At 41.8% G+C, this 25,675-nt stretch overlaps 1 protein-coding gene across 1 annotated transcript in view; it reads right to left on the bottom strand.

Moving 5' to 3' along the window:
* PPIL2 (peptidylprolyl isomerase like 2) overlaps positions 1-25,675 on the bottom strand; it is a gene marked incomplete at both ends in the record, with an annotated part of 55,227 nt that overhangs the window by 6,553 nt on the left and 22,999 nt on the right. The window contains 4 exons of the mRNA XM_079544031.1: positions 4,438-4,494; positions 6,906-7,023; positions 14,096-14,129; positions 15,907-15,996. Of these exons, the coding sequence (XP_079400157.1) occupies positions 4,438-4,494; positions 6,906-7,023; positions 14,096-14,129; positions 15,907-15,996 (299 nt within the window). The remainder of the gene's footprint in view (positions 1-4,437; positions 4,495-6,905; positions 7,024-14,095; positions 14,130-15,906; positions 15,997-25,675) is intronic.

The raw sequence follows: 25,675 nt of genomic DNA on the forward strand, positions 1-25,675 counted from the left end.
ACATTTTTTCTGTTAAAAAAGTAATGAAAAACACGGTCTTATCTACGCAACACTGTTTTACTGACCACTGAGCTAAGCTAGCACTGGAAATCTTTGCATCTCAAATTTAGAGATGTTATTTAAAATCCCACTTCATGTTATGGCTGTTTTATTATGCAAACCAGTAACTTTGTCTGGCAGTCACTGCCAAAACCTCTGCATGAAGTGCAAGAGAAACACGTGGAGAAAGCTCCATTCATTTGCAATATGCCAAGGAACTCTCACAGCTACACCAGCGTTGTTCCTACAGAGCACTGCAGCTCCCGAGCAGCCCCACAGCCATTCACACACGGACTTGCTTGTTCTCAAACTCTTTAAGGCACAGTTCCTGTGCCTTATACAGTGCTGGGGTGGCAGTCCTCCAGGATGATGGGGTTTCCTGACCAGAGGACGAAACAGGAACAACGTCTGGGCTTTCTCAAAAAAATGAAACACCAAAGCTTTAAACCAGGAACAGAAGCCACAAAGAAACTCTGTTTTGTAAATACATTCTGTACTCAAGCTTATTTTTATATTTAAACAAAAGAGTACACGCATTTATATAGACAGAGAACAATATATACAGTCACAAACACACACACTCTCAGGACAAAATGTTTTCTATGTATACACCCAACCCAAAACGGAGTGAGCAATTCCAACCAGCCACAAGGATGTAATCAAAACACCTCCATCTCTCCTAAGGGATTAGGATGGGAAATGGGACACAATAATGGAAAGCAACAAAACAGTAAAGCAACCTGGAGAAGAGCATTTGGAAACCAAACTCAGCAGATGAACCTGGCGCTTCCCAGCTCAGCAGCTGTGGGGTGCACTGATCCATAGCACACAGAAACAAACACTGCACCACCGAACCATTCCTGGGTACCTCAGTGCACTGTAGCAGCTTTACATGGTTATCGCTTTAGAGGACAAGAGCACTAAGCAGGTTAGGGGATATTAAATGCAATGATGCTTATCCAAGGGGAGTAAACTTTCTGCCACAAAAGCATCTGACAAGGGAAGTAGGAAAGGAAGAGAAGGCTGAGCTGAGCATGTCAGCTACTGACAGGTGACACTTCTTCCTTTGCTCCCTCTTTTGGCCTTCCTTTAATCTCGCTGCATACCTGCAGCCTGCGCTCACTGCCCCCCTTGTCCTTTGCTTCACCCACAGTTTGGACTGCAAACATTTCTCCCCTCCTGCTGATCACAACAGTTCAATCACTTTTCACTATCATTCCAAACATGGACTTTCCCTTTGGTTTTGGAATGGGCTCCCCAGGATACCAGGAGGCATTTCATTTTCTTCAGGGCATTCTTCTTCCTTGGTTCAAAAGAAAGTGCAAACTGTTGGTGAAAGGTAAGCTGAAAGGGCTTGGTGCAGTAACACCCTGCACCTGCGTGCACTCCGTTATCTCTCACGCAGCCAGCTGTCTGGCACAGATCATGTTTCTATTTCTACTTACAAAGGTCAGATGAACTTGGTGTCTGATCCACGGGAATTATGAGCCACTGGAGTAACAGAAAATAAAAATAATGCAGATATGATGCGCTCACATTGAGATTTTATAAGGCACGTCAGACCCATTGTAAGGAATGCAAGTCTATGCCAGTGTTCCAGCAGTGGTGCATGCAGCTCACGCAGGTTGAACTGACCGCAGCACGGGCTGGGGGGCTCCCTCACACAGCAGCACAGAAGTGCAGCAAGGAGGACCTTCCCTTTGCAGCAATCACCTGGAAATACTTACTGTCCTTTCTCTGGATGATACACAAGAGCAAGCTCAAGACAGCTGCTCTACATTATCTGAGTTCCTAAACCTCTTACTAGCCAGCTAGAAACCAACAAAAGCCACCAGTTAGATTTCAAGTTAATTACAGCACTCTCTAAATTGGGAGAAATGGTAATTACTAGAAGTGGTAATTACTAAGTTAATTGAGGCAGCTCTGCTGGAACAGGAAGTGCATGCAGCCTGCAGCGCACCTCCTAGGGAAGGCTTCCTTCTCTTACTCAGCATTTGGTTTTACTCCTCATCTATGCCAAATGATCTCCTTCAGTTTCAGTAACAACTGCCCTCATTACTGCCACGGCGGGCAGCACTCGCGTGACAAGATGCTCCCCAGTCCTCCAGCCCCAGAACTGAACAACCCCTGTGCGTGGGGCCAGGCCGTGCCTACAGAACTACAGCACTACCTACAGAACCTCGCTGCTGCAGCTGGCATGTTTGAGAAACACGTTGACAGCCAAACATCCAACTCCTAACAGCTGCTGCTGTGCAAACACTGTGCTTCAAACCAGTGGGGGCATGAACAACAGGCAGCTCTCAAGAGAAAGAACGTCAATGCTCCATCCCACATAAGAGAAAAAAAAAAGGGTAAGTATGAAATTCCTGCTGGAAAGTTCTACACAAATTACAAACAGGTCAAATTCTGCTCTCAGAGATTTGTATGTGATACTTATTAACATGAACCAAAGATGTACAGAAATGGTTGAGGTGACAGCTGAGTTCTGGGTATTTAGGTTTTACATTAACTGAAATAAGTAATCCTCAAGTCTATGTGAAAGTCACAACAGGCCAGTAAACAACCAGTTGAGACAGTCCAACGTAGCATTATGGAAACAAAGACTTCTGATTTCATGGGTTCTTTCTATTCTTATCCCTACATATCATTCCTAGATATGCTTTCCAGATATTATTGTACTCTACAGTCTAAGATCAGATACAGTCACCAAATCCTGGAAACACCCAGGATCAAAAATAGCAAGTTCCACTAGAGATACAATCGCTTCAATCTTTTGGCTTTGATGGTTTTTCAAACAACAAATGAAGGTAAAAACAGCTGAAGGAATTTGATGACAGAATACAGACCTTAAAAGCTGCATACATCAGGCTCTTTTATTACATTTGTATGCCAATTCAATTGTTCAGGTGTTCAATCTGTAGATAAATAAGGGGAGATTGGAATGCATCTAACCTGGCATCCTTACCTTTGTCATTCTTCAAATTAATCATTTTTTAGATGAAAGAGAATCCAGAGTAAAATTCACCCACCCTGTGTTCAGATGAAAGTGCCACTCTTTTCTTAAGTGGGCAAAGAAATGATTCTAAATCAACATCAGTGCAAAGGTGTTTCATTTGTATTTCAGCTGAGAATATCTGCAGCGCTCTGAAATTCTGGTAAAACCAGAGCATGCTGAGGAGACAGTGCCTGAGACACGAAGGGCACACAGGATGCTCTCTGAAGCCATGCTGCATCCCAGACCGAGCAACAGCCACGTTTTCTGCAGAGCTCTGCTAACCCACACAGACCTGGGGAAGTGGTGAGCTCAGGTTAACAGCATTATCATATCAGACTGAAGGGGATTTCTGCAAGGAGGACTCATACTGTAGCTTAAGTGTACCGATTTTAAGATATAGGTAACACAAATCTGCCAATATATCCACTTTCAGAATTAGAATTTGCTTTATTCATCAGCTTTCACCAAAGGAAAGCTTGTCTAGGACAGACTTGAGAAAGGAAAAAGAATATATTCCAAAGGGTGCCATTTCTGCACAATCAGTATCAGAACTAATGGCACTAACATAATTGTTTAAAATGAAGCCAGCTTCTGGCTCAAGAACTCCTGGCAGAGAAGATGGATTTAACTTTTACTACAGAGCACTATTGTGTAACATTCAACCGAAGCAAACTGTACATGCTCTGACTTTCAGTTGCTGCCTTTCACATAGATAAAACCAGGAAAAGAATGCAACAATTCTTAATTATAAAGAGACTGTAAAATGCTTGGGAACTACCACCAAAGCAAACCAGAACAATTCCCCTTCCTGCCATTTGTAGCAGGGCATTTGTTAGAATAGCTGCGGCGACTTCGTAAATAGCATGTACCTGCAGCAGAGAAAGCAAGGAACAAACAAACACACTCATCTCTTTGTAAAATGTCACACGTCCTATCATCTCTACCCTCACTTTTATCATGCGATGGCTCAAATGGAAAAGATTTTTGGAAAAGGCTTCTTCAAGAATGAAGCTCCCTCGCTATATTAGCATTGCTAGTATCTCATTTGTCTGTGTATACAGATACACACACACACATAGACATTATACCAATGACCACTGTCATACATAACATAGTAAGAGTGAAAATGTTACATGAAGGTGATTATTTTTTCTTGACTCCCTAGACAACTACCCACAGAAAGGAAATAAGGCAATATGTAGTGATGGAAGGAGGGAAAAAAAGCAGTCTGATGGCTGGCACTGCATTGATACTGGCCACCTAATCACAACCAAGGGAACTAGATTGAGAGCAAGGATTTTGCTGCAGTTCAATTGCAAGAGTCAGCAGATTCCTCTCTCTAGATTTTGGACACACTGGAAAATACATCTGTTACACTGCTTCTCATGGTATCTTCCACTTACCTTCCAAACACTGTATGCTTCTTGTCCAAATAAGCACAAGAGCGGAATGTGATAAAGCTGGAAAGAATAAAAACAGGGGTTAGCATGTTATCTCATCGACACTCAGCAATAGCCAGCTTAAAAACAGAAGGTGTATGGAACAGTCCTCTACAGAGACAGGGATCTCGCTTGCTGGGAGTCCCACTGGGTAAACACCCCTTAATTCCTCCGTTCTGTGGGTTTTGTCTTGGATTTGTGAGTTTGGATTTCTCAATTTTGTACCTCACCAACATTCCCAAACAGTACTCAAAACACAACTGGTTTGCACAGTGTCCAAAAATAATGTGAGCATCTGCCTCCCTGGCCAGGCAGGCTTCAGAATGTTCACAGCAGGACAGTGACACATGGCTGCAGCTCAGTGAGGATATTTCTTGTACATGACTGGGAGTTTGTACCAGCAAATTCAGTCATTTAACACAACAATCTTCTGCCAGTGTAAACTTTTACCTTTTTGAACACCTAATATTTGCAATTTCTTTTCCATTGCATTGCCCTGTCTGTGATCCACTGCTCCTCTAGATGGAGCAGATTTGTGCTTCAGGTACAAACATGGCACTTAAAAGTGTCAAAAGTGAGGAAAACCTGTAAATCTTGGGTTTTTAATTTATTGGATTTTTTAACCAGGCAAAAGGGCATTTTTAAACATAAACTCAGTAACTGAAATACCAAATCCAAAACAATTCATACTACAAAAGCCTTTCTCTACAGTTTGATGCTTTGTTAGAAGACTTAGACTACAGGAGTATGAGACAGAGGTTTCCACTTCATGCTCTGCAGACCATGATGGCCCATGCTGGCCGGGCATGCAGCGCTGACTCTCCTTTCTGTCTCCATCTGTTACACTACATTAGAGACAGCTAAAAATACATAAACATTCCAAAAGTACTTTTCCATATAAGTGACTGCCTCAGGAAGTTATATGATTGCATACAGGAGGGGCTGCAATCTGCTTGATAATCTATTAAAACATAGCTTGCCCAGAGGAAAGCTTTGAGATGCTGTACAAATGCAAACTCCCACATGGGGTGTATGTTACAACTTAGCTTTGTGCAAAGGTTCTTCGTCTCACTTTGTTCTCAGATATTCAATATGTAGACCATCAGTTGGTCAGTTAGATGCACTACAGTAATAGGAATTGTAATAAAAAAAAACACCTGAGCAGAAATAAATATACAGAGAAAGCTTTGTGAATGTCATTGCAGTTAAGATAAAATTAAGGACAATGGAATTAACACTGGGTGCCAGAAGTCTCTAAACACTGCTTAGGAAGCTTTAAAAATATGGGCAGCTGGAGTCTTGCAAGGACTTTATGGGAACTTCATATTTCATATGCAAATTTTATGGAAACATACAATCACCTCTACAGCTGTGGATGATGAGACTCAATCCGGCACCTCATTCATGCGGTCTCTCTTGTATCTTGATCCCCCACCTCTCCTTGTTAATATTCTTTTAAGGCCTCTGCTCTTCCCTAATTTAGCACCTGAGTGCTGGCAGCAACATTCAAATCCAAAATAAGCTTCACAGCAACTGGACCCTGCACACGTGCTCAGGCTTCAGCACGTGAGTAAAGCCTATTAAGGGCCTCGAGACAAGCACCTGTGCTTAGTTAAATTTAACCACGCTGCTGCATGGCGTACCGACCATACTCGTGAAGACCAACAGCAAGGCTCCCCCCCACCACCCCCAGCCCCAGCACGCAGAACTGCACACGCACACTTTCCTCTGAGGTTCCCAACAGAGGTACAAGTTTTTCTTAGAGAGCGAGGCGCAGTCGGCTCCAAGTGACGTGGGACATTTTCTAAAGACTGCAGGCAAACCTCTGTAACTCTGTCACGCTTAAAGTATGTTACTACAACTTCAGTGTTTTTAAATCTCATTTGTTGTTCTTTCTCCTTCTTTCCTTCATTCATTTTGTCCCTCATTTTAGCCCTCCCTTTGTTTGGTACGCTGAACACCAAGTCCTTTCCCCAGACTCTGCGCTCCACCATTTTGAATTCCACACATAAGAGCAGTGCAGAACCGTTCTTATTTAGAAACGGGCCAGCAAAAAAAGCAGCAGTGTTTCTAAGGTGTGTTTGGTTCATTTCATTAAAGCCTTTCACAAAGTTCATATGGGACTAGATTTAAACAGAGTGGAGAGGTACAGTGATTTCACAGGAATAAGAATGGGGCTGCATAAGAAAAGATGAAAACTGCAAACCATAAAACAGAGAAAGCAAATTGATGATGCCACGAGCCGACAAGTTCACGCTGCTCTTAGAGTAACGGCAGCTGCAGCCACCCTGACTGCACTGTGCAACACCTGACAATATTTCACTTGACTGAACTTTAAGGAGCAGCCCAAAAATGTCATTTATTTTCTTCACAGCACAAGGCACAATATCTGGAGGGAAACAATAAAATACAAAGTGCAAGCGACTACTTACAACTGTGATTTGTTTGTGTTAGGTCCTGAATTGGCCATACTAAGAATACCACGCCCGGTATGGGACAAGTTGGGCTTGAATTCATCTTTAAATGGCTTTCCCCAATAAGATTCTCCTCCTGAAAAAAAAGATGATAGATGAAATATTTGTTTTCATTAGCTTCCCAATACATCCTACATCAGACACCAGCAGCAAATTCCAAGTTTCTGGGGCTTCTGATCGCTGTGTTTGTAATATATCCCCACCTCATCCCTAGGACTAGGCTAGTATCTGAGCACGCCCTTGAAATCAGATGTCTGTAACTGGCAACACAATTCTGTGCCTCCACATCACTACCATCTGCAACAGATGAGACTGTTTATCAGCAGCATTATATATCATGTGGCAAAGAAATGCCGAGCATTCATTTATTTTTACTGCTCATCCATCATAGTTTTTCTTTTTTGAGACATTAAATCTTCAAGTGTGGCTGACTGAAAAAACACAGGGAGCAAAGAATTACTAATTTAACTGCACTCTGGATACAGCAATGCTTCCAAAAATATAACATCAGGGAGAGGAAATATGTTTACAGCATCAACTAAGAATAGGAACTACAAGCTCAAAAGCTTAATTCCCGGATGAACAATGAAAAATGATGATATATATTCCTTCAAAATAAATAGATATCTTGGTCTAGATACACGGATGATGTAAACACTTAAATACAGTTAAGTCCACGGATGACAAAACTTTGCACCAACCACAGACCCAGCCCTCCAAGACTGATTTCTGGGTCTGTGAGGGTCTCTCCTCCTGGCTGTCAGTTTTACATTAGTTATGTCAGACCTGACATTTTCATTTGCGCTTTCCTCCAGGATCATTTTTAATAAGAAAAACGAAGGCTGAGATGAGTCACAGTTTTACAGTCAAATCCACAATCTTGTTTGACAAGCCATGAAAAATGTATCACCTTAGGACAGGATTAAAAATAAAACAAACAAAAGTACCCAGACAGGCAGCAAAGACTGGTCCATCCGCAGAACCACGCAGAGTCCTCTTGAGTAACTGCATCGCTTACAAAGCAGAGCTCAGTAAGAGACCTGCAGCGTGCAATGGCTACTTGCACAGGTAACACAAAAGCTATCTGATGACACAGCTGCATGGACAAGCAGCAAATTAAATGAGAGCATAACACAAATTCCTACCGAAAACCATATGCGGAAAATCACAAGTGTGCATCAAACAAGAGCAGAGTTTCAGATGATACTACGAGAACAACGAATCACAGGTGGACAGCTGCAAGTGGAATTAACTGACCCAGCAATTTTGGAAGAAACTGACCCACTTAAAAATCCAATTAATCATGTTCAAAAGAACTATTAATAGAGTTGAGCGCTGCCTGCTCTGCAGTTTTACAAGAGGCAGCCAAAGGGAAAAACCCTGCAGGACTTTCTATAATCAGGAGAGAAGGAGATTACTTCAGTTCAGCTCATTACATCAGCGTGATTCCGCACGACAACCTGCTCCCACGGCGGCTGGAAGGGGCACGGTGACGCCGTCACGAAGATGGTGCCCAGCACAGGCTCTGCTGGCCAAATTGTGTTCAGCCTACTACAAACTGCCAACATTCCTCTTTGATAGCCAACATCCCTGTGTGTTCCTGTGGGACGTTACTCGTGTCGCGCCCATTACCTGCCTCGCTCTGTAGTTGTACACAAACAAGCAGGGATAAGAATGCAGCAAGCTCCATGTGCTGCTCAAAACCAGCAGCATACTCGCACAGCGTGCCGGCCCCACCAGCTGCACTGAGCATTGTGCACTGCATTCTGCTCCCACTTTCCCTTCCTCAGCTCCACCTGGCCCACTGCAGCCATCCAGACACATCCTGCAGCCCTGCAGCCCCATTCCTCACCAGCACTGCACACCTCACACACCTGCACCCCCGGACACGCTCATGTCTCCCTTCTATAAACAGGTAACATTGCTTCAAAGGATCTCCTAAAGGAACTCATCATTATTTGCAAAGCAGATGCACTACCAGTCCTAACCCAGAGGAGTGTTTGTTGCCTAGAAATTCTCAGATAACATACAAACATAAGCAGATGCAATGGAGATGGCATGTAGCAGCAAGTGGCCAAAGCCCTGAGCCTGCTGCACCCCTAGCAGGCTTTCAGCAGACGCTGGAATGCCAGCCTCGTCAGGCTGCTGGAAGTGGGTGGAATGGACCCTGCAGCCTCACTGGTGAGAAAATAATTCAGAAAGCATGAGAAAAACAGTGCATGACACAACAAGCAACCAGACTCCAGTGCTCACAAACAGGAGCAATGAACCATCATCTTTTGGTCTTGGAATACTTATTTTTGCATGATTTGGTTTCAGATCATACTCTGAGGGTCAGAACTAACCTCGTGCATACAATGGCTAACTTTGGTTCACTCCAGTTCTCCGGAAACAAATGCTAATATTTCAGCAGACAGTTCGAGACCCAAGGCCTGCGTGCTCAGCAGCTGCAGGAAGAGCAGAGGACAGAAGCACAGGCACCCTGCAGGGCAGGGCTGTGTGCATGAGGCCTGCAGCACGGGCTGGCATGGGGAGGAGGGGGTGCAGCGAAGATGCTGGGAGAACAATGGAATAGATGGAATTGGAATGATTTTATTTTATTCTTCAAACACAAAAACAAATGTTTTCCCTTTAAATTAAAAATAGCCAATTAAAAACTGCTGCTTGTCAAATGTTCCCTACCTCTGGAATTGTTCCAAGCTTCAAACATCTGCATGAAGAAGCAGGCTAGAAGATGGTGAGTTAAAAGGACTATGTTTTTAATTACTGAAACTCAGAATCACTTTCTTTCTCTCTGAAGATTAAGCACAAATCCCTCATTAGCCTATTGGCACGGCAGCACAGTGCCTAATGCTCAGCCAGCACAGCCTGGAACAGGAATTTTAGACCTTTGCATTTTGCTTTATACAGGAGAGCTCAATGTAAACTTGGGAAAACAGCTCACAGGCTGCAAGCTGACTACTAATAAAGATGAGGCATTCTGAAGTATCAAACAGATTTTACTGTGTTTATTCTCAGCACAGCTGGGAGGTGTGGATGCGCCACCTTCACTGCATCTGAAAGCAGAATGGCTGCAGCCAGAGCAGGAGGAGGTAGAACCATGTGGTCATTCCCTGCACATGCCATAAGGAGAGCAGGCTCCTCCTTTATCCCCCAGATTTTCCTCCGAGGGAGCACAGATCACCAGTGACTATATATGGAATCACTATGATGCAAAATCCGAACGTAAAGCCAACTTCCCAGGGCGCAGGCAAAGCCTGTGGAAAACAAGAGTCGTGTCTGGGTGTTCCATTCACATTGGGCAGTGCTGCCTGGCACTCACCTGGCTCCTGCTTTTCACCCAGAGAAGATAATCTTCTATCAAGAGTGGAATCCAGTGCCTACTGCACTTGAAAAGTAATTGAGCTGCTATTACAAGAAGTGCTGTAAAACATTCTGGGGACTTCTGTGCTAAAATCAAAGGGGTTCACAAGGGAGCAGACAGGGTCTCACTCTGGCACTTTCTGGACTGGGATTGGGAATGTGAAATGGAGCAGTGCTGACAACTGCAGATGTGGGTCCTTTGCACAAAGCTGGGAATGGGCCTGGGATCAGCTACCACAGGAGAATGGCCTTCCAACAGCAGCACGCAGCCAAGCTGTGACTGTGCCCTGGAGCACGGTTAGTTATCCAGCCTCATTTCCACATCTTGTGCTATAGGAAAGGTGAACAGATATCATCTGACAACTGCAGCGAGCACACCTCAGCAAGTACAAAGAAAGAAGTCATATTTGCAGATTGTATTTCAAACTAAAAACAGCTTTGGTAGTTTTTCTCCTTTCAAACAACTTCTTCAGTAATCATCTATTTCATTATTATTTTTGATGAGTGTACAGAACTTGCGCAACTTTTATGCAAAGAGCTGAGGGATGCACCTAGGGCTTCAGAAATGCAACATTCCAGAAGCCAGGTGTGGGCTGGGAATCATCATTCATGAAAGCTGTGATTTTAAGTAAATCCTTCCTTTTTCTGGCATAAAGATTGCTAAGCAGTGGTAAGGAAGTGGGAGGGCTCTGATTCACAAAAATGACGGCTTACTTTCTGTAATGTTCTTGTCATTTGGAACAGCGAGGTACATAATAACATCTGACACTTCCACAGAGCTTTCCAAGAGAGATTCTTGAATCATTGTGCAAATACGAAAGCCTGAGTTCATCCAGTAAGTGCTTCTCTCCTTCCAGACAAGAAGACACAGTACTTTTAACCCTCATATCTGAGGGGCTGCAATCGAAATGGAGGCACTGCTCCAGTTAAGAAGGCCCCACTCTTACGCTTTGCTAAACTTCAGGCATGCAAGAAAAGAGTTCTACAACTGGTGACATTTTAGTATCTTTCCCTGCTAGGAAACCACACTGCAGAACTGACCAAGATTGACCACAGTCTCTGTGCTACTGACAGTTCAGAGGAGGGGAAAAAAGTGCTTTGCTTTGTTCCACACAAACCAAAATGCACTACGAACCTCCTTTGTGCCTTCTTGGATTCAGCAATGGACAGAGGCAAACTCAACCTGATTCATTACATCTTCCAACAATGTGAGTAGCTGAAAAATGCCTGTGCTGCTTTAAAAATGGAATGTCCTGGATACAGTTCTCCCCTTTTCATACAAGGGGTTTGGGATATTAAACCTGTTTTTCCTACATGCAAATTTTCTTCTATTATTTGGAACACTGAAACACCGAGCAGCTGTTCCATTTGCACTACTGCGAGCTTGACCGAATTGCTCACTGAGTTCAACCACTTCGTTGTTAAGAACAGCAGGAAAAGATGCATCACAAATGTAAAATTCGTTTTCAAATAATTAATCATTACAAAGAATGACCATGACTCAGCTTATTGCTTTGAATACTGCCTTTATGGATGGTTTGTGGCTTTTTATTGTTAAAGAAAAAGAAAGAAGCCACTGCAGCACAACACAATTTCTCCCAGTAGTCTTATGAAACTTGAAGTTTATGGCTGCAGAAAATTAGTTTGGTCCTCTAAGTCAGTATCAAACTTCCAGGATAGTGCATCTAATTCTTTGGCAATGCTGCTGAGTAAGCTAAATTAAAATTCAACTCCTCACTCTTTCTAACATGGTATCAACTTCCAGATGTCCCAAGGTTCTTCCATCCCAAGGTTAACTACTGAGTACCAGCGATCAGCCCCTGACATGCCAACCAAGTTGGGACCGTTCTTTTGTGACAGCTGAATAAGAGATTCAAGGGCACACCATGTGATGCACAAAAAAAAAACCACGAAAAAGAGGTAAGGCTCAGTGCTGCTTCCAGCCTGGGGAGCTGTAGGGACAGCTGGTGACAGCCCTTCCACAGGGTGTTTTGCTAAACTAAAGCACAGTTACCCAGGAGAGCCGAGCACAACTTGTGCATGTCTGAAGTCCTTCTATAAAAGGCTCTGATGGAAACAGCTCAGCAGTTTAAAATAAAATCTCAAGGATAACTTTTGAATAGTCTTCACTATTTCCAGTTGAAATACCTGAGAAGAAAGCCCTGTTCTACAGAAATGCTTCCCTGATACTACAGAAGTCAAATTATTTACTCTCTTTCCTCTTGTTTACTTTAAGTGTTCACGTTGTTGTAAGTCACTCATCCTAAGCAAAGCGTTAATTTACAGAGGGGCACAGAGAATGGTAAGGGAGATGCATTCTCTCCTTTTCTCCATTCTATAGTTAAAAATAAGTGCTTCATTTAATTTACAGGGTTTAAAGAATTGATACCAAATTAAACGGCGAAATTCCAGCACACAACTGGAGATACAGTTACAGAGTTACAGTAGATCCCAGCACAGAATACTGGCTAACTGAGGTACACACATCTGTACGTGAAGTTAATGCTGGCTTGTAGACACCTCACAGTGTGCAAGGTATGCCAAGTAACGTGGAGCAAAGCCTGACCGACTGCCTACACTGCGAGCTGCCTAAGCTGCTTCATGTAAGCACTAAGCACACAGGCAGAGGAGTTCAAGGGAAGTCAGGTAGCTCACCAGACTGCCTGTTTAGTACATTTTCTTGCGACGCTACTATTAGCACATTAGATAAATAATTAATAAGGTTATTTAAAGTGCAGTTATGTTCAAAACATCAGAACCATTTAGTGACCATAGCGTCAACAACTGTGCAACGCTGTCATCTTTATTTGAGTATAAACTGTTCGCTTTATTGGAACTTTAATAGCCTTGACAGTTGTTTGCAAGACACCTTGTCTACAGCATACTCACATTTAATTAAGAATGACAAGGAGAAAAACAAGATGGAGAAGTCTAGAGGTCATTATACTCCTTTTTAAAAATAACTCACAGAGGAGTTGTTTCTCCTACGGTCTTCATTGTTTTCTTCCCCCTTCGGTCTTACACTTCCTACTCCCTTTGCCAGTAGAGCAGAGCCTTGACCTTCAGAACAGCAGCCCTGCCAGCCTCCTGCCAACCATTACTCGTGTTGCCTTACAGTACTTCTGCCATTTGCACAGCGACAAGAATGACACCAACAAGTTCATTTTTTCACAGCAAGAGCTGAACCCACCCTAGAGAAAGGCAAAAGCTGCCTGCATCAATCCATTACATTTCTCTGGTCTCCCGACATCTCTTTAATTTCTCATTTTAGAAGATGTTCCTAATTATGCCTTTTGGGATTTGAACTGAAACCTTCCCTCTAACAAAAATCAAATCACAATTCTTTTGACAGTCCATGCAAATACAGCAACAAAGCCTGTTAACAGGCTTTTGCCATCAAGACTCAGAACATTTAATTCCTGTCTCAGAGCATGCAACTGTTGAGGATTATGTGTTGGGCAACTCACACTAACATTATTTACAAAGTAAGCAGTGGTAAAGAATTACAAAGACATCCTATTTTCAGATGGTCTGTGAACATGCACAGAAGAATTCAGTGCTTGCATATACAAGTGACCTATGTGTGAACTAGAATAAAAAGGCACAAAACTCCACGAGGGCGTACAAGGACCTGTGGAGGCTGGTGACATCTACAAGCACATAGGTAAAATGTACAAGTGGATAACGAGTAAAAGTGCAGCACTAAGTAGAATTACTAGATGACACCAATTAAACAACACAGTGCCTTAAGTGAAAACAGCTTACTTAACTCAAACACAGCTTACCTGTTCCCGTTCCAGTTGGATCACCTCCCTGAATCTGCAGAATTACAATAAAACCAACAGGTTACATGTATATCTGCACAAAAGACATTGAATACAAGCTATAAAAGTCAATTCTGCTTCACTTTTTTGTCCTGCACTAAGTAAGGTTACAAGTTAGCACCAAGGAAACCACTGCTACTTATTTGGAGCTGCTTTTATCAGCTGGCTGTCACCTCCTGCATTACTGCAAAATGATAGTTTTATAAAAATAATAGGCCTCCTGAGTAAATAAGGAAAATAAACAGTCTCAAATGGGTTAATCAGATCATCCTTTCCACTTTGTACTAGAGAGTAACGTGCTTTTTAACTGATGACATATTGCTTTTAGAATAGAAAAGGCTTTATATATTGCTACCAATCCAACACATGATGCAAAGGAAATAAATGAGGAGATGCAGAATGTATTTGAATCCATATTTTATAGTATCCTTCTCACTACCTCAATGGGAAAATCCCCATGTGAAAACATTCACAATAATAAATTTAATCACTAATATATACATAATATTCTGTAGTCCAGTGCCAGTAAAGGGAGTGTGACACAACCAGCTGTACAGTGATAGCACACAGGCACAATTTTAATGGTTGGTTTAACTACCAACCAAGATATATGGTCCTGCCAGAAGGAAAAAGCTTTTCTTTTTGGAGGATGGCATGACAGAATATAACATTCAGTGATGTCCTCTGAAAGATGCATGCTGCCTTCAGGATCAGGTCGCTAACTCTTTTGAAAGGACGTTACAGCACCCTAAGCTCCCTGGACTGCACCTATGTAAACAAGGGTCATACTTCCAGGCCTTCCAATGGACTGCAGTGGCAGTAAGATGCATCAAGGACTCGCTGTCTTCTAACATCTGGCAAATCTCAATGTAAAATTAAAAATGTAATGGAAAAACTATTAACTAGGCATGGTGAGTAACCAAATATAAGTTTTAAATCTGAGAAGCAGACCTCTGAATGCAAAACATGCCTCTTCAGTCTGTCAAAATGAGTTATTAGACACGTCTCGCCCTGAAAGAACTCTAAATCACTTCTGTAGCATCACATCTTGATATCTTTATAATAGCTTGGTATCTTTATTATATTAAAGCCTTATGTATGCTCACAAAATGTGATTAACATATTGATAATTACTTAAACTCATAAAATACTGATTACAGTGGTCCAAATTCAGCCAACTGTGTGTGCTGACTGTGCTACAGCTATATCCCATAGAATCACAAGGTTGGAAACGACCCACAAGATCATCCAGTCCAACCGTCTCCTCATCACCACTGCCCCCACCAGCCCTAAACCACATCACACAGCTCCTCATCCGGACGCCTCCTGAACATTGAGTGCCCTTGGGAAAGGATGATGTGAGAGCATCCAAGCACCACAGCCTGAATCAGAAATTCAGCTTTTTCATGCTTCATCTGAATGAGATTTCAACAGGATGCGGAATTACATATGCAAATTAGCATCTCCCTCCCTTTCTGTTCATTAACCACTCACCTGCAGCTTGAGGAACACAACAAGAGCCTTGCCAAGGCAACGACTCTCAAAGTTTTTGCCTGGATGCCAGTGATGTTCTCTGATAGTATAAGTCAGAAACAGTTGTTAGTAAGACTTGTTAGATTTTTAACTACAAATTTAGTAAGCTGGGACAATCCCAGCTCTGCAGGTATATTTTAATATATTTCTAATGCAAAGAAGATACTAAAACTCAAGCTTAGTAAGTATTTTGAGAGCACTGTATACTGTGTATTAAAAAGGATTTGGTCAGTACTCACCACAAAATTACGAATTGACCTGTGAAAAATTGTCCCATCGTAATAGTTCTTTTTGCACAATTTGATAAAATTTTCACAGGTTCGAGGTGTCTGAAAGACAAACAGAAGTTTTAATTAAGCCACACATTCAGACAATCAAATTGGTCATCACACTGTTTATGAGAGTCGCCCTCATTCGAGCCTCACAAAGAAACATGCAGGACTCTTGAAGAACGAGTCTGTCTCTACAGAAAATAAATACAATATATTCTTTTTTTTTTTTTAAGGATAACAGGCACACAGTACTTAGAATAAATTAAACCCAGGCTTTCCAACTAACACAAAGAACTGTTGAACGCTAACTCAGATAACACGGACTCCCAGCAGACATCATGACAGTGAAAGCAGGCATGCTCAGACTTTCAAGTAACTTAGTTCCATGGTAATCCTGGTTCCAGTGGGCACTAATCTCTCAAACTAAGAAAGTACCTGGCTTCTCTGCTTCACTACTGCAAATGAGTGCATTAAAGTTAACTGGAAGAGAAGCACTGTGTGCTCCTCACAACTTAGGACTAAGAATGGGACTGATCCCAGAAGTCACCACTTTGAACACTGGTCTACCCACAGGAAAAATAATTTAGAAGAGAAAAATCTTCGAAAATCTGGAAAAAAATGTTGAATACCTTGCTCACTTCTAATTTCCTTTTACAGTGTAGATTAGAGCATCCAAACATACCTTCTGAAAAGCCCTCCTGTACACCGATTATCCTCCCTCTGCAATCGTACAGATGCTCAGAGAAGATGCTCTTCTCTGCAGGATTAAAATACCTTCACACATACAAACAAGTGCAAACTACATACATAGGAACAACCTGTTTCCTATACTTGGAGGTTTTTTTTTAGCTCCACAATGGAGTACGTTCATAAACATGTCCCAGCTTTATCAAGTAAAGCCCAAACATCTAACTAATGTGAGTTGTTACAGACTTTGAAAATGTACTTATTGTATGTGCTTGCAATAAAAGCCCTCACGAGTCATGACATCTGCAAACAAACATATTCAAGACTTGAAGTCTTGTTTTGAAATACACTGATTCATTTTGCATTGATATGAGACTACTCTTGGTCTTACCACTAGTCTGAAACCTGTACAAAGACAGAGAGAGACTCAGACATGCAATGTGAAGTGCTTAAAAGCAAAAAAAGAAAGCCCAGGATACATTTTCAAAATAAGGCAAGTCTAATCACAGTCTTTTAAGAGCAAAACAATGTCCATCTTCTTAGAACTAGATCCATATGGTCATTCATCCTGAATCATCCATAACTTTCTTATCTAGAGCACAGTCATTCTAACCCCTCTATACACAGAAACATCCCTTAATTATCCAAACTGTACCTCTCACAGCATTAGGAATTCTTTAACAACTTCTTCTTAATTATTTTGCAAATAGATAGGTAGTTCTCAGGTAACATAACTGGAAAAACAAACAAGTTCTAATCTTACACCAACTATAATCTCAGATTTCTTATGTACTTCATTACTGGGTTGCAATGGCAATGTTTTATAGCAGACTGACACCAAGACACACATTCTGGTAGTATCCCAGCGGCAACTTGTGAGTAGAGATATTCCATTACAATTGTTTCAAATAACAACATGTTTTCCCATAGCTGCAATGTTTATGCAGCAAAAGACTGAATTTAAAAGCTTTTATTTGAACTGGACACACACACACAGGAAAATCCACTTTGTCCATAATCTTCCAAGTCATATTCAACCCCAGAAGAATCATTTCTGCTGCATTTGCTTTCCTCACAAAATAATATTGCAACAAGCTCGAAATTACAGCAGTGCTACTAGTGATCACTCACAAAAAATGTCAGAAGGGATAAAAATAAGACTAAAACTGATCTTTTTGAATTAGAAATGGGAAGCAGCAGCTTTTAGCCCAGGGCACTTTACCTGATGAGAACCGAGTGCTCCTTGGAGAGAAAGACACAGTTAATAAGTTCTCTAGGGGGAATACAGCAACTTGTAATTAATTTTTTAAGAGAAATGAGATCAGGCATCAGACTAAGTCCCTTGCTGATCAGTATCAAACAGCTTTAAATGTGTACAAAGTTGATAACCTAAAACAGTACTGCTGTTTATTTTCAAACACGATCTGCGAAGCATACAATAAAAAGCATTCACCACGGTGATGTGCTTTTCAGGCAGTACCTGTGCTGACCCTTCTCTTTAAATTGCTTTCCAGTTACATCTTTTCCTCAGAAATGGGCTTTTCAAATGCAACTACAGAAATACTTAGTGTACATGCAATGCAATATCATTTCACTGCAAGGTTTTCTTTAAATAATTCCCAAATTGGTTCCCATGGTCACCACAGCCATCATCCAGATACACTTGGCAGGTAAACAGCTCCTTAGCAACATCACCATCATCTTTTGTGGTGCTCTTTCATAGAGAAGTGTATGTGCTTTTTGTTTTTTTTTTTTTTTTTGTTGAGTATGTAAATAGACCAAAGCAAAACAAAAATTGCCTAAGGAGATCTATGTTAAAAAAAGAGAAAAACCTACACTTAGCTTGAAGCCTTCAAAATTTCTGTCACTAGTTCACGCCTCTTAATAGCAGGATTCTGGCATTTGTATGATAAGATTTTAATTCGTGAGGAATTGGCTTTTCATTATTTCAGATTATTTCTGCTTTGACACATAGGATTAATGGAAAAAGCTCTGTATTTTAGTGCAACTACAACAGTTCTTCCAATTTAGAGAGACAAAAAGAAATAAAAGGGAAATGGCATTAGTGCAGGGAAATTATACAGATGTGCAAATGACAGCTTCTGAACGCTTAGTGTGAAATTTCTCCTCCAAGGTTCATGCAGATCCTCGAGGGATGAAGCAGTTTGAAATGATTAGCTCTTCACATAGCAAAGCCTTCTTCCTTGCAGCCATAGCAACAACTCAGTGGCTCCTCTTTTCCCCATCTCTTCTACCTTGGCAACAGGGATGTCGCAGGTCTTCAGTCTCCCGGTTGGCTCTCAGCTGTCCAATACCAACTGTGAGTTAAGCTGACTTTTACAAACGGAGTGACCCATTTTAACTGATGAGAGAGGAGACCTGCAAAGTGAGAATCATTTCAGTATAAGCGTTCTTTTCCTTAGTGTTTGCCACTTGGAGAGAGTAGAAGTGTCTTTAATTCGAAGGACGCGATGCAGAGGCAGATTGGCTTTTGTTCTCCTGTTAGGACAAGAGGAAGGGAGGGTTTCCCAGCTCCGTCCTGCCACACTCTTTGGAGAGAAAAGCTTTCAGCAATTTTTCAGTTTGGCTTGTTGAGAATATCATTATGGATTTACGAGAAACCATTGGAGGTTATGAAGAAAACATAACCTTTTTCCTGTTGCTGACTTTCAAATCAACGGGATTACAAAAGGAGGTGATGTTTTTGCCATGACTTTCATACGTGTATATCTAGATCACAGCAGGATAAAATAATGTAAATAATGATGCAAAAAGAACAAAAAGGGAGACGTTAACTGTTGCTTTTGATGTTGAGACAAGAATGGCCAGAAGTAGGAAGAGCTGGAGTCTGTTGTCAGTAATGAGCCAACAAGAAAGCAGCTGTGCCTGCAGAACTTTGCGCGATCCCGAGTGCCATCCTTCTGCCTTCAGCAACGGGCTGAGGGATGCAGCAGGGAGGAGTTTCTGAACAGGTGGGCACACTGGTAGCCCACGACTGAGAGACTCGCATTTTCCACAAGATCTCACACTCAGGTATCAAAGCTGGGTTTGTTTACACACATTTTTCACCAGTCTTTGTAGCTGGAACAAAGGCTTCAAAGTCAGTTATGTTTGCATGGTTGGTGCAGAATGCAACTTTGTTCTGCACAGTCCCACAAACCTCGAGCCCTTTTCTTCTCCTTTGGACAGGATACTGCTTACAAGAGCTGCTGAGACGCACTTGGCGTGGGAGATTTGGCATTGACTGCTTTGGATAAATTCGATACTCTGAGCCTGATATGAAGACAACTGTATGACTGAGTCTGAGATTTACTGCTGACCGAATGCAAAACTTTCTGCTTGTGCCTCTAAGACAAAGCACCACAAAAGACAACGGTGATCCTGTGGTGACAGGTTATACCAACAAACAACAACTGCCTGCTGTGGTTCAATTCAGAGATGATGCAGTTTGTGTAAGGGAGACCAACTTCAATTTGGTCATTGGGTCACTGTGTGTTCTGTGATCAGAAGAGATCGGCTCCAAAGAGATAGGAAAGATAAAAGCATCACGGCACTGTGGAGTAAAACAATTGGCAAGACTCTCACTGATATTTAAGGAATCAGAACAAGCAAACTTGTCTCAGATAAAAGACTGCTGACTTGACAGCAAACATTTACCTATTTTGCTACCTCAAAACATCAAAGTTTTCTTAGAACAAACAGTAGAATGATAGCATTCTCATCACACTGAAACTTACTGCAATTTAACGAGCTGTTTAGCAAAGGTTATAGCAGATTGCTAAATTTCACTTTTAAGAGGCACTTTTCGGTTCTGACATTAACAATGCTACTGAAAACTTTTTCAAATCTGATATGCTTAGCTTAGACAAGTTGCCAATAAGAAATGACATGCTCCAGTTTCAGTTTTCACAATTTTGCAAGTACAGGGACAATCAATCAGTTTAGCAGAGAACAATTCAAGCTAAACAGGGTACCGAATTCACTCATCTAATTTGTCAATGTTAACTGCTAGCTCTCTGGAGGCAGTCGTCATTCCTAGCTGCAGTTATTACTTTTCCTCTAACTTTAATTTATTGTAGAAGAAAACAGCCCTTCCCCCTTCCAATCCGTAAGCCACAAGAGTGGAGGAGCTTGCCAGACAAAGCAGAAGCAGGCTGGGAGCCAGCAAATAAGACACAGAATCACTAGGTACAGTTTCAATACAGATCCAATTTAAATTGCTTAAGTAGCCTCCAGCAGCTGTAAAGTCTGGAGCATCACAAGTCCCGCAGCAGCTCCCTGGCATTTCTTCAGTCTGCAAATAGCACAAAAATTCTACCTTCTAAGAAAATGCACCCTGTAATCACTTCCATGCTACACAGTAAAGCTCTGGTAGCTGTCAGCCTCTCAAGGTCACCCTGCTCTCATCAGTGCCAAGGTACAAACAAGAAACGTGTCAGAAAGAGATGAAGAGCAGCAGCTGTGTAACTCCAAACTGCCTGCCTCATCCTCAGGTTTGGGATCACCAAGTGGCAGACACAGCTGGTACGGGATTCCTGCACCGTCAATTGTCCAAAAGCAGAAGAGAATCCAACAGTGACCAATTCCCTCTGCCAGATCCAACTTGCCAAGGGTGCTAGAGGGCCAGAAAGGTCCAAATGTGAAAAATGTATTCCCAGTTACCTAAAGCCAGAGGGTATCAGGAAACTGGGCATAAAAAGCCAAGGGCAGCAAGGTCCACAGTGCAGGGACAGGCATGCAGGAAGCTGGCTGAGCACTTCCCACCCCCACTTCTGCTACTGGAAAAGAATGGTTTGAATGATTTGTTTTCAGTTTCTGTTAACCAGAACTTTCAAAGCTAAAACTTGCAGCTCTTTCTACAATTACATAATTTGATGAAAATAGGCCAAGCTATTTACAACCACTATACTTCACCCCGACAAGTTACTTAGGGGAACTACTGAGAGAACAAGTAAACTGGTAAAACATCAGCCATATATTTGCCATACAGTTGGCAGAAAGTGAGTAGAACAGATTTTAACAGTTTAATTTGGAAAGAAAATGAGACATTCAGGAAGCCTGGAGGACCTGGTCATGCAAGGAGGTCAAAGGATTTTTTAAGCAACTCACTTCTTTCCCATTGGAAATGGATAAGAAGTTCATAGGCTTCTGATCTTTGGAATAGTCCCTCACACAAAAGGAAAGATGATTTCAAAGAATAGGGGCTAGATTACACAGTTATAGATCACAGGCATATTTAATAGGTCAGAGGGCCTTGAAAGATTAAAACATCGCTATCTGTAGAATAATGGCTTCTTCAGATAGCTATGCCAAGACACCATCATTAAGTAGGGTTTGTCAAGTCCTAAAACCTCAAAAAGCATTTGTGGAGTGCTGGATGGGGCTTTGAAATCCATCTCACATTCTTCTCTGTTACGCCAACTTGCCCTTAAAGCTTAACGTATTACATCAAAGAGACACAAGGGAATTAACAAAACCTGACATGGCAGTTACAGATCACCATTCAATTACTACAGTGAGCATGTGTTTAGCCACCAGCTCTCTAGTGACAACTTGCACAAAAGAGAAAAGGGAGACCACCTGCTCATCATTCTGACAGGACCTTCTGGAGTGCTTTTTAAAAAAATCTACATATATTTCCATGGTACAATGAAAATTTAAAAAACCACAAGCCTCAAAGCAACCTGTAGGCAAAGGTATCTGTATTCCCTTTCACAGGTACAGAGACTAGGAGTCCAATACGATCTGTTGTCATGAAGGACTGCTGGTCTGAACTGGCAGGCTGTCCATGCTGCTGCACTCGTGCAATCAGGCATCTATGATTGCTTATTCTGGAAATTCTGAATAAGAAGACAGGGAAAAAAAAAACAGCAACAAAGAGCAACAGGCACACCACCACAGTGCAAAGAGAAGGCAGAACAGCTGAGGCACAAACTCAAATGGGTGAAAAAAGGTCCAATTTATCTTCCAAAATCTCAGTTGCCTTTTCTCAGGTCACTGACTTACACCACACATCATTGTTCCGGAACATAAGCGGTTTCTGGTGCTTTGAACAGACACAGAAAGTACCTGGATTCCAGCCCTGTTTCATGCTCTCTTTCCGTATCCTGTCACTAAGTAGCTGAAGATGACTTCAATCATACCGCAGAACTGACTTCCTGCCTTGGATCAGTACAAAACATTTCATGATTAGGCTTTTGGAGCTTGGAAGATTCTCACCACTACCAACCTTACTGACTGGCACCTTTAAATACTACTGTATGAAGGTGCCTCAATTTATTTTACAGCAAAAGTTTCCACACTCGTGTGAACTGAACTCCAAGCAATCCACACTGCCAGTTCACTCACAAAACCAGGGAAAACTATTTCTCATCCAAAGAGAACTGGAATCACAAGAACTGAGGGCAGAGAGAAAGAATCCAAGGTTGGGGAGAGAGTGTTAAAAACAAAAATGATACCCAGTGGACTTGAGCAGCAGTGCAGACTGCTCTGTTTAGAGATGCAAGAATATATATTTTTTAAATAGGGAGCCCATAGCCATGAAAATGCAACCAAAGACTCCAAAGTAGAGACACAGTCTACGACAGCAAGTATGTCATTTGTGGTTCTCTATTTTGGCAAAAAGACTTCACCTCAAAATGTATATTTAAGTCTTGTCCATAAGACTATTTCAAAAAGCAATGAATGTTCTAAATCCTACCTCTAGACACAGGTACTCATTTATCATACTTATATAGCAACTTAAGACTTAAGCTTCCTAAAGCATTTCACAATCACATGCTTGCAGTACCCTACAATTTCAAGCACTGCTAGCATGGCTTCCGCAATAATCCGAGCACAGGATATCACCCAGCAGTTACAAAAAGGAACCTGTGGTCAGGTCAAGGGAACAACCAGCCAGATAATGCCCAGTTTTTTAAAAGAGAAGCTAAGCAGCACTGTAATATAGCTCAGAAATCACATGTTTGTTCCCGCAGTTGCACTGCTTGAGAGAGAGAGCAGATAAACGAATTCCCCAAATTATACACATTTTGGCTGAATTCAAACAGCACTGACAGCCTAATACTGTTATCAACTCTCCCATTCACTCAGGCAGCACAGAACTGTGCGATGAACCCAGAGGCCCCAGATCTGCTGGCGTTATCAGTGGGTATCAATACAGTGCTTTGAGCTGAAAATTGTTTCTCACTCCATGTCTTTCTGAAAAGCTGTTGCTACCCACACCAGCTACACTGAAAGATCATGAAGGCTGAGAAGTCAATCACCAAAAAGCCCATGCAACATTATTTGGGCAGGCATTATGATTCACTCCAACTCCCTCAGACTGCATTCAAGGGGGTCAGCCCCTGGGTCAGAGTGCCTTACCCACATTCTACATGTCTGCAGAGAAACAAAATCCTGCATACAAACTGATTCACTATACAGTTCTAAATACATCCCAGAACTGATTCAGCTCATGTACTGAATGATCCAGAAGAGAGGATTAACAAAAACATCATGTGATGAAGTACTGTTACTGTTATTAGCGTGCATATTCACCAGCAGAGTGAACAGAGTGTTTAAGGCCTTAATTTTGGCATTTCCCCATTTTCTGTTATCTGCCTTTGCAATCTCAATAGATCCACTGTAGCTGATCCACATATAAATGTGCAATCTATTTATGTATTACGTGTCTGTAAGATATTTGCTCTGCACTGAGCTACCTTATGTGCCTAAGTTCAGAGCGCGTCAGGAAAATAGAATTTAAGGGCAAAAGCTCCTTATACAGTAAGGGGAGAAAAATAAGCATCTCCAGGAGGAACTGATTTAATAGACGTTGGACAATGACCTAAAGTGAACATTGTGAAAACCTCCCTACAGCAGTCAGCTCTTCTAACTATTCTAAATATGTGTATCTTCCACAAATAAGCCAAAGGTCTGCTTACTTCATACAGATATGTTTGACACAGAGAAAAGAAAGAAACAGATGGCCAGTGTTCATGCAGGTCTGGTTGTGCAGAACGGTACACAGCGTGTACATAATGAAGCAGTGTGTGAAAGGGAGATAAACAGGGATTCATCCAGAAAAAAAGGAAACAATGGATATCACACAGGAAGTTTATAATGGGCGATTGAGCCTGAGTCCTCAGTACTGAGTGATACTGGTCACACGTGTGGCCAAAGAAACCACGCTGACAAGAATAGCTGCAGTCAGTCTGCATTAGCCAGGAGCCAGTTTCAGAACATACGGCAAAACAAATGATTCAAGGCAATCTGCTCGTTCTGCTGCTTCCCCCAAATATTGCTGTAGTAACATCCTCTGCTTTTTGCCTTACCACATAATGTTACTATTTCAGAGCATGGAAAACACCTGCACGGATGACAGAGGCCTACAGAATTACTAGCACCATAAGCTGTTGTTGGGGAGATTCTCATACTTTTTGTATAGATCAGCTTGAAAAGTTTGCACATATCTTGCTCCTTGCTTGTGAGAAAGGAAGAGAAGGGAAAGCTGGCAGGACTGTCTTTCTTGCTGATTTTCGTATCTCCCAGCTATTCACAAAGTTAGGCAAAAAAGCATGCATTCTCCCAGTGCATCTCTGGATTCTATACCAGGCACCCCAAATCACAGCCAGCATCACTGTCGTTAGCTCTCAGAGCATCTTGACAAGGACATACTTGTTTTACCATTTAAACCCCAAAAGATCTACTTTCAGACCTCTGATTTCCCAAGCTAAAAATCTCAGCGTGCAATGGATGGTTTGGGCTTTTTGTAGTAAAAATATTTTCCTTATACAGATACGCCTCTAGAAATGAAAAAACAAGCACACTGGAACACAGTGTCATCTGAGATGTCAGTGTTGCCATCATTTGTCTAGGGTAAGTCTTACCACATTTATCATTTTAAAAGCCACAGATTTCCTGCAGAACCAAGCTGGACTGACTATTAAAAAAACTCCAGTCCACTGACTTTTAAATGAATGTGTGCCTACCTGTTTAGGTTTGTTCTGTAAAGCCCAGGATTTAGAAACGAATCTAACAGTTCCTGGGGAACTTAATCAACTTAATT

Source organism: Tetrao urogallus (genome assembly GCF_951394365.1).
Source record: "Tetrao urogallus genome assembly, chromosome: 17".
NCBI classification, from domain to species: domain Eukaryota; kingdom Metazoa; phylum Chordata; class Aves; order Galliformes; family Phasianidae; genus Tetrao; species Tetrao urogallus.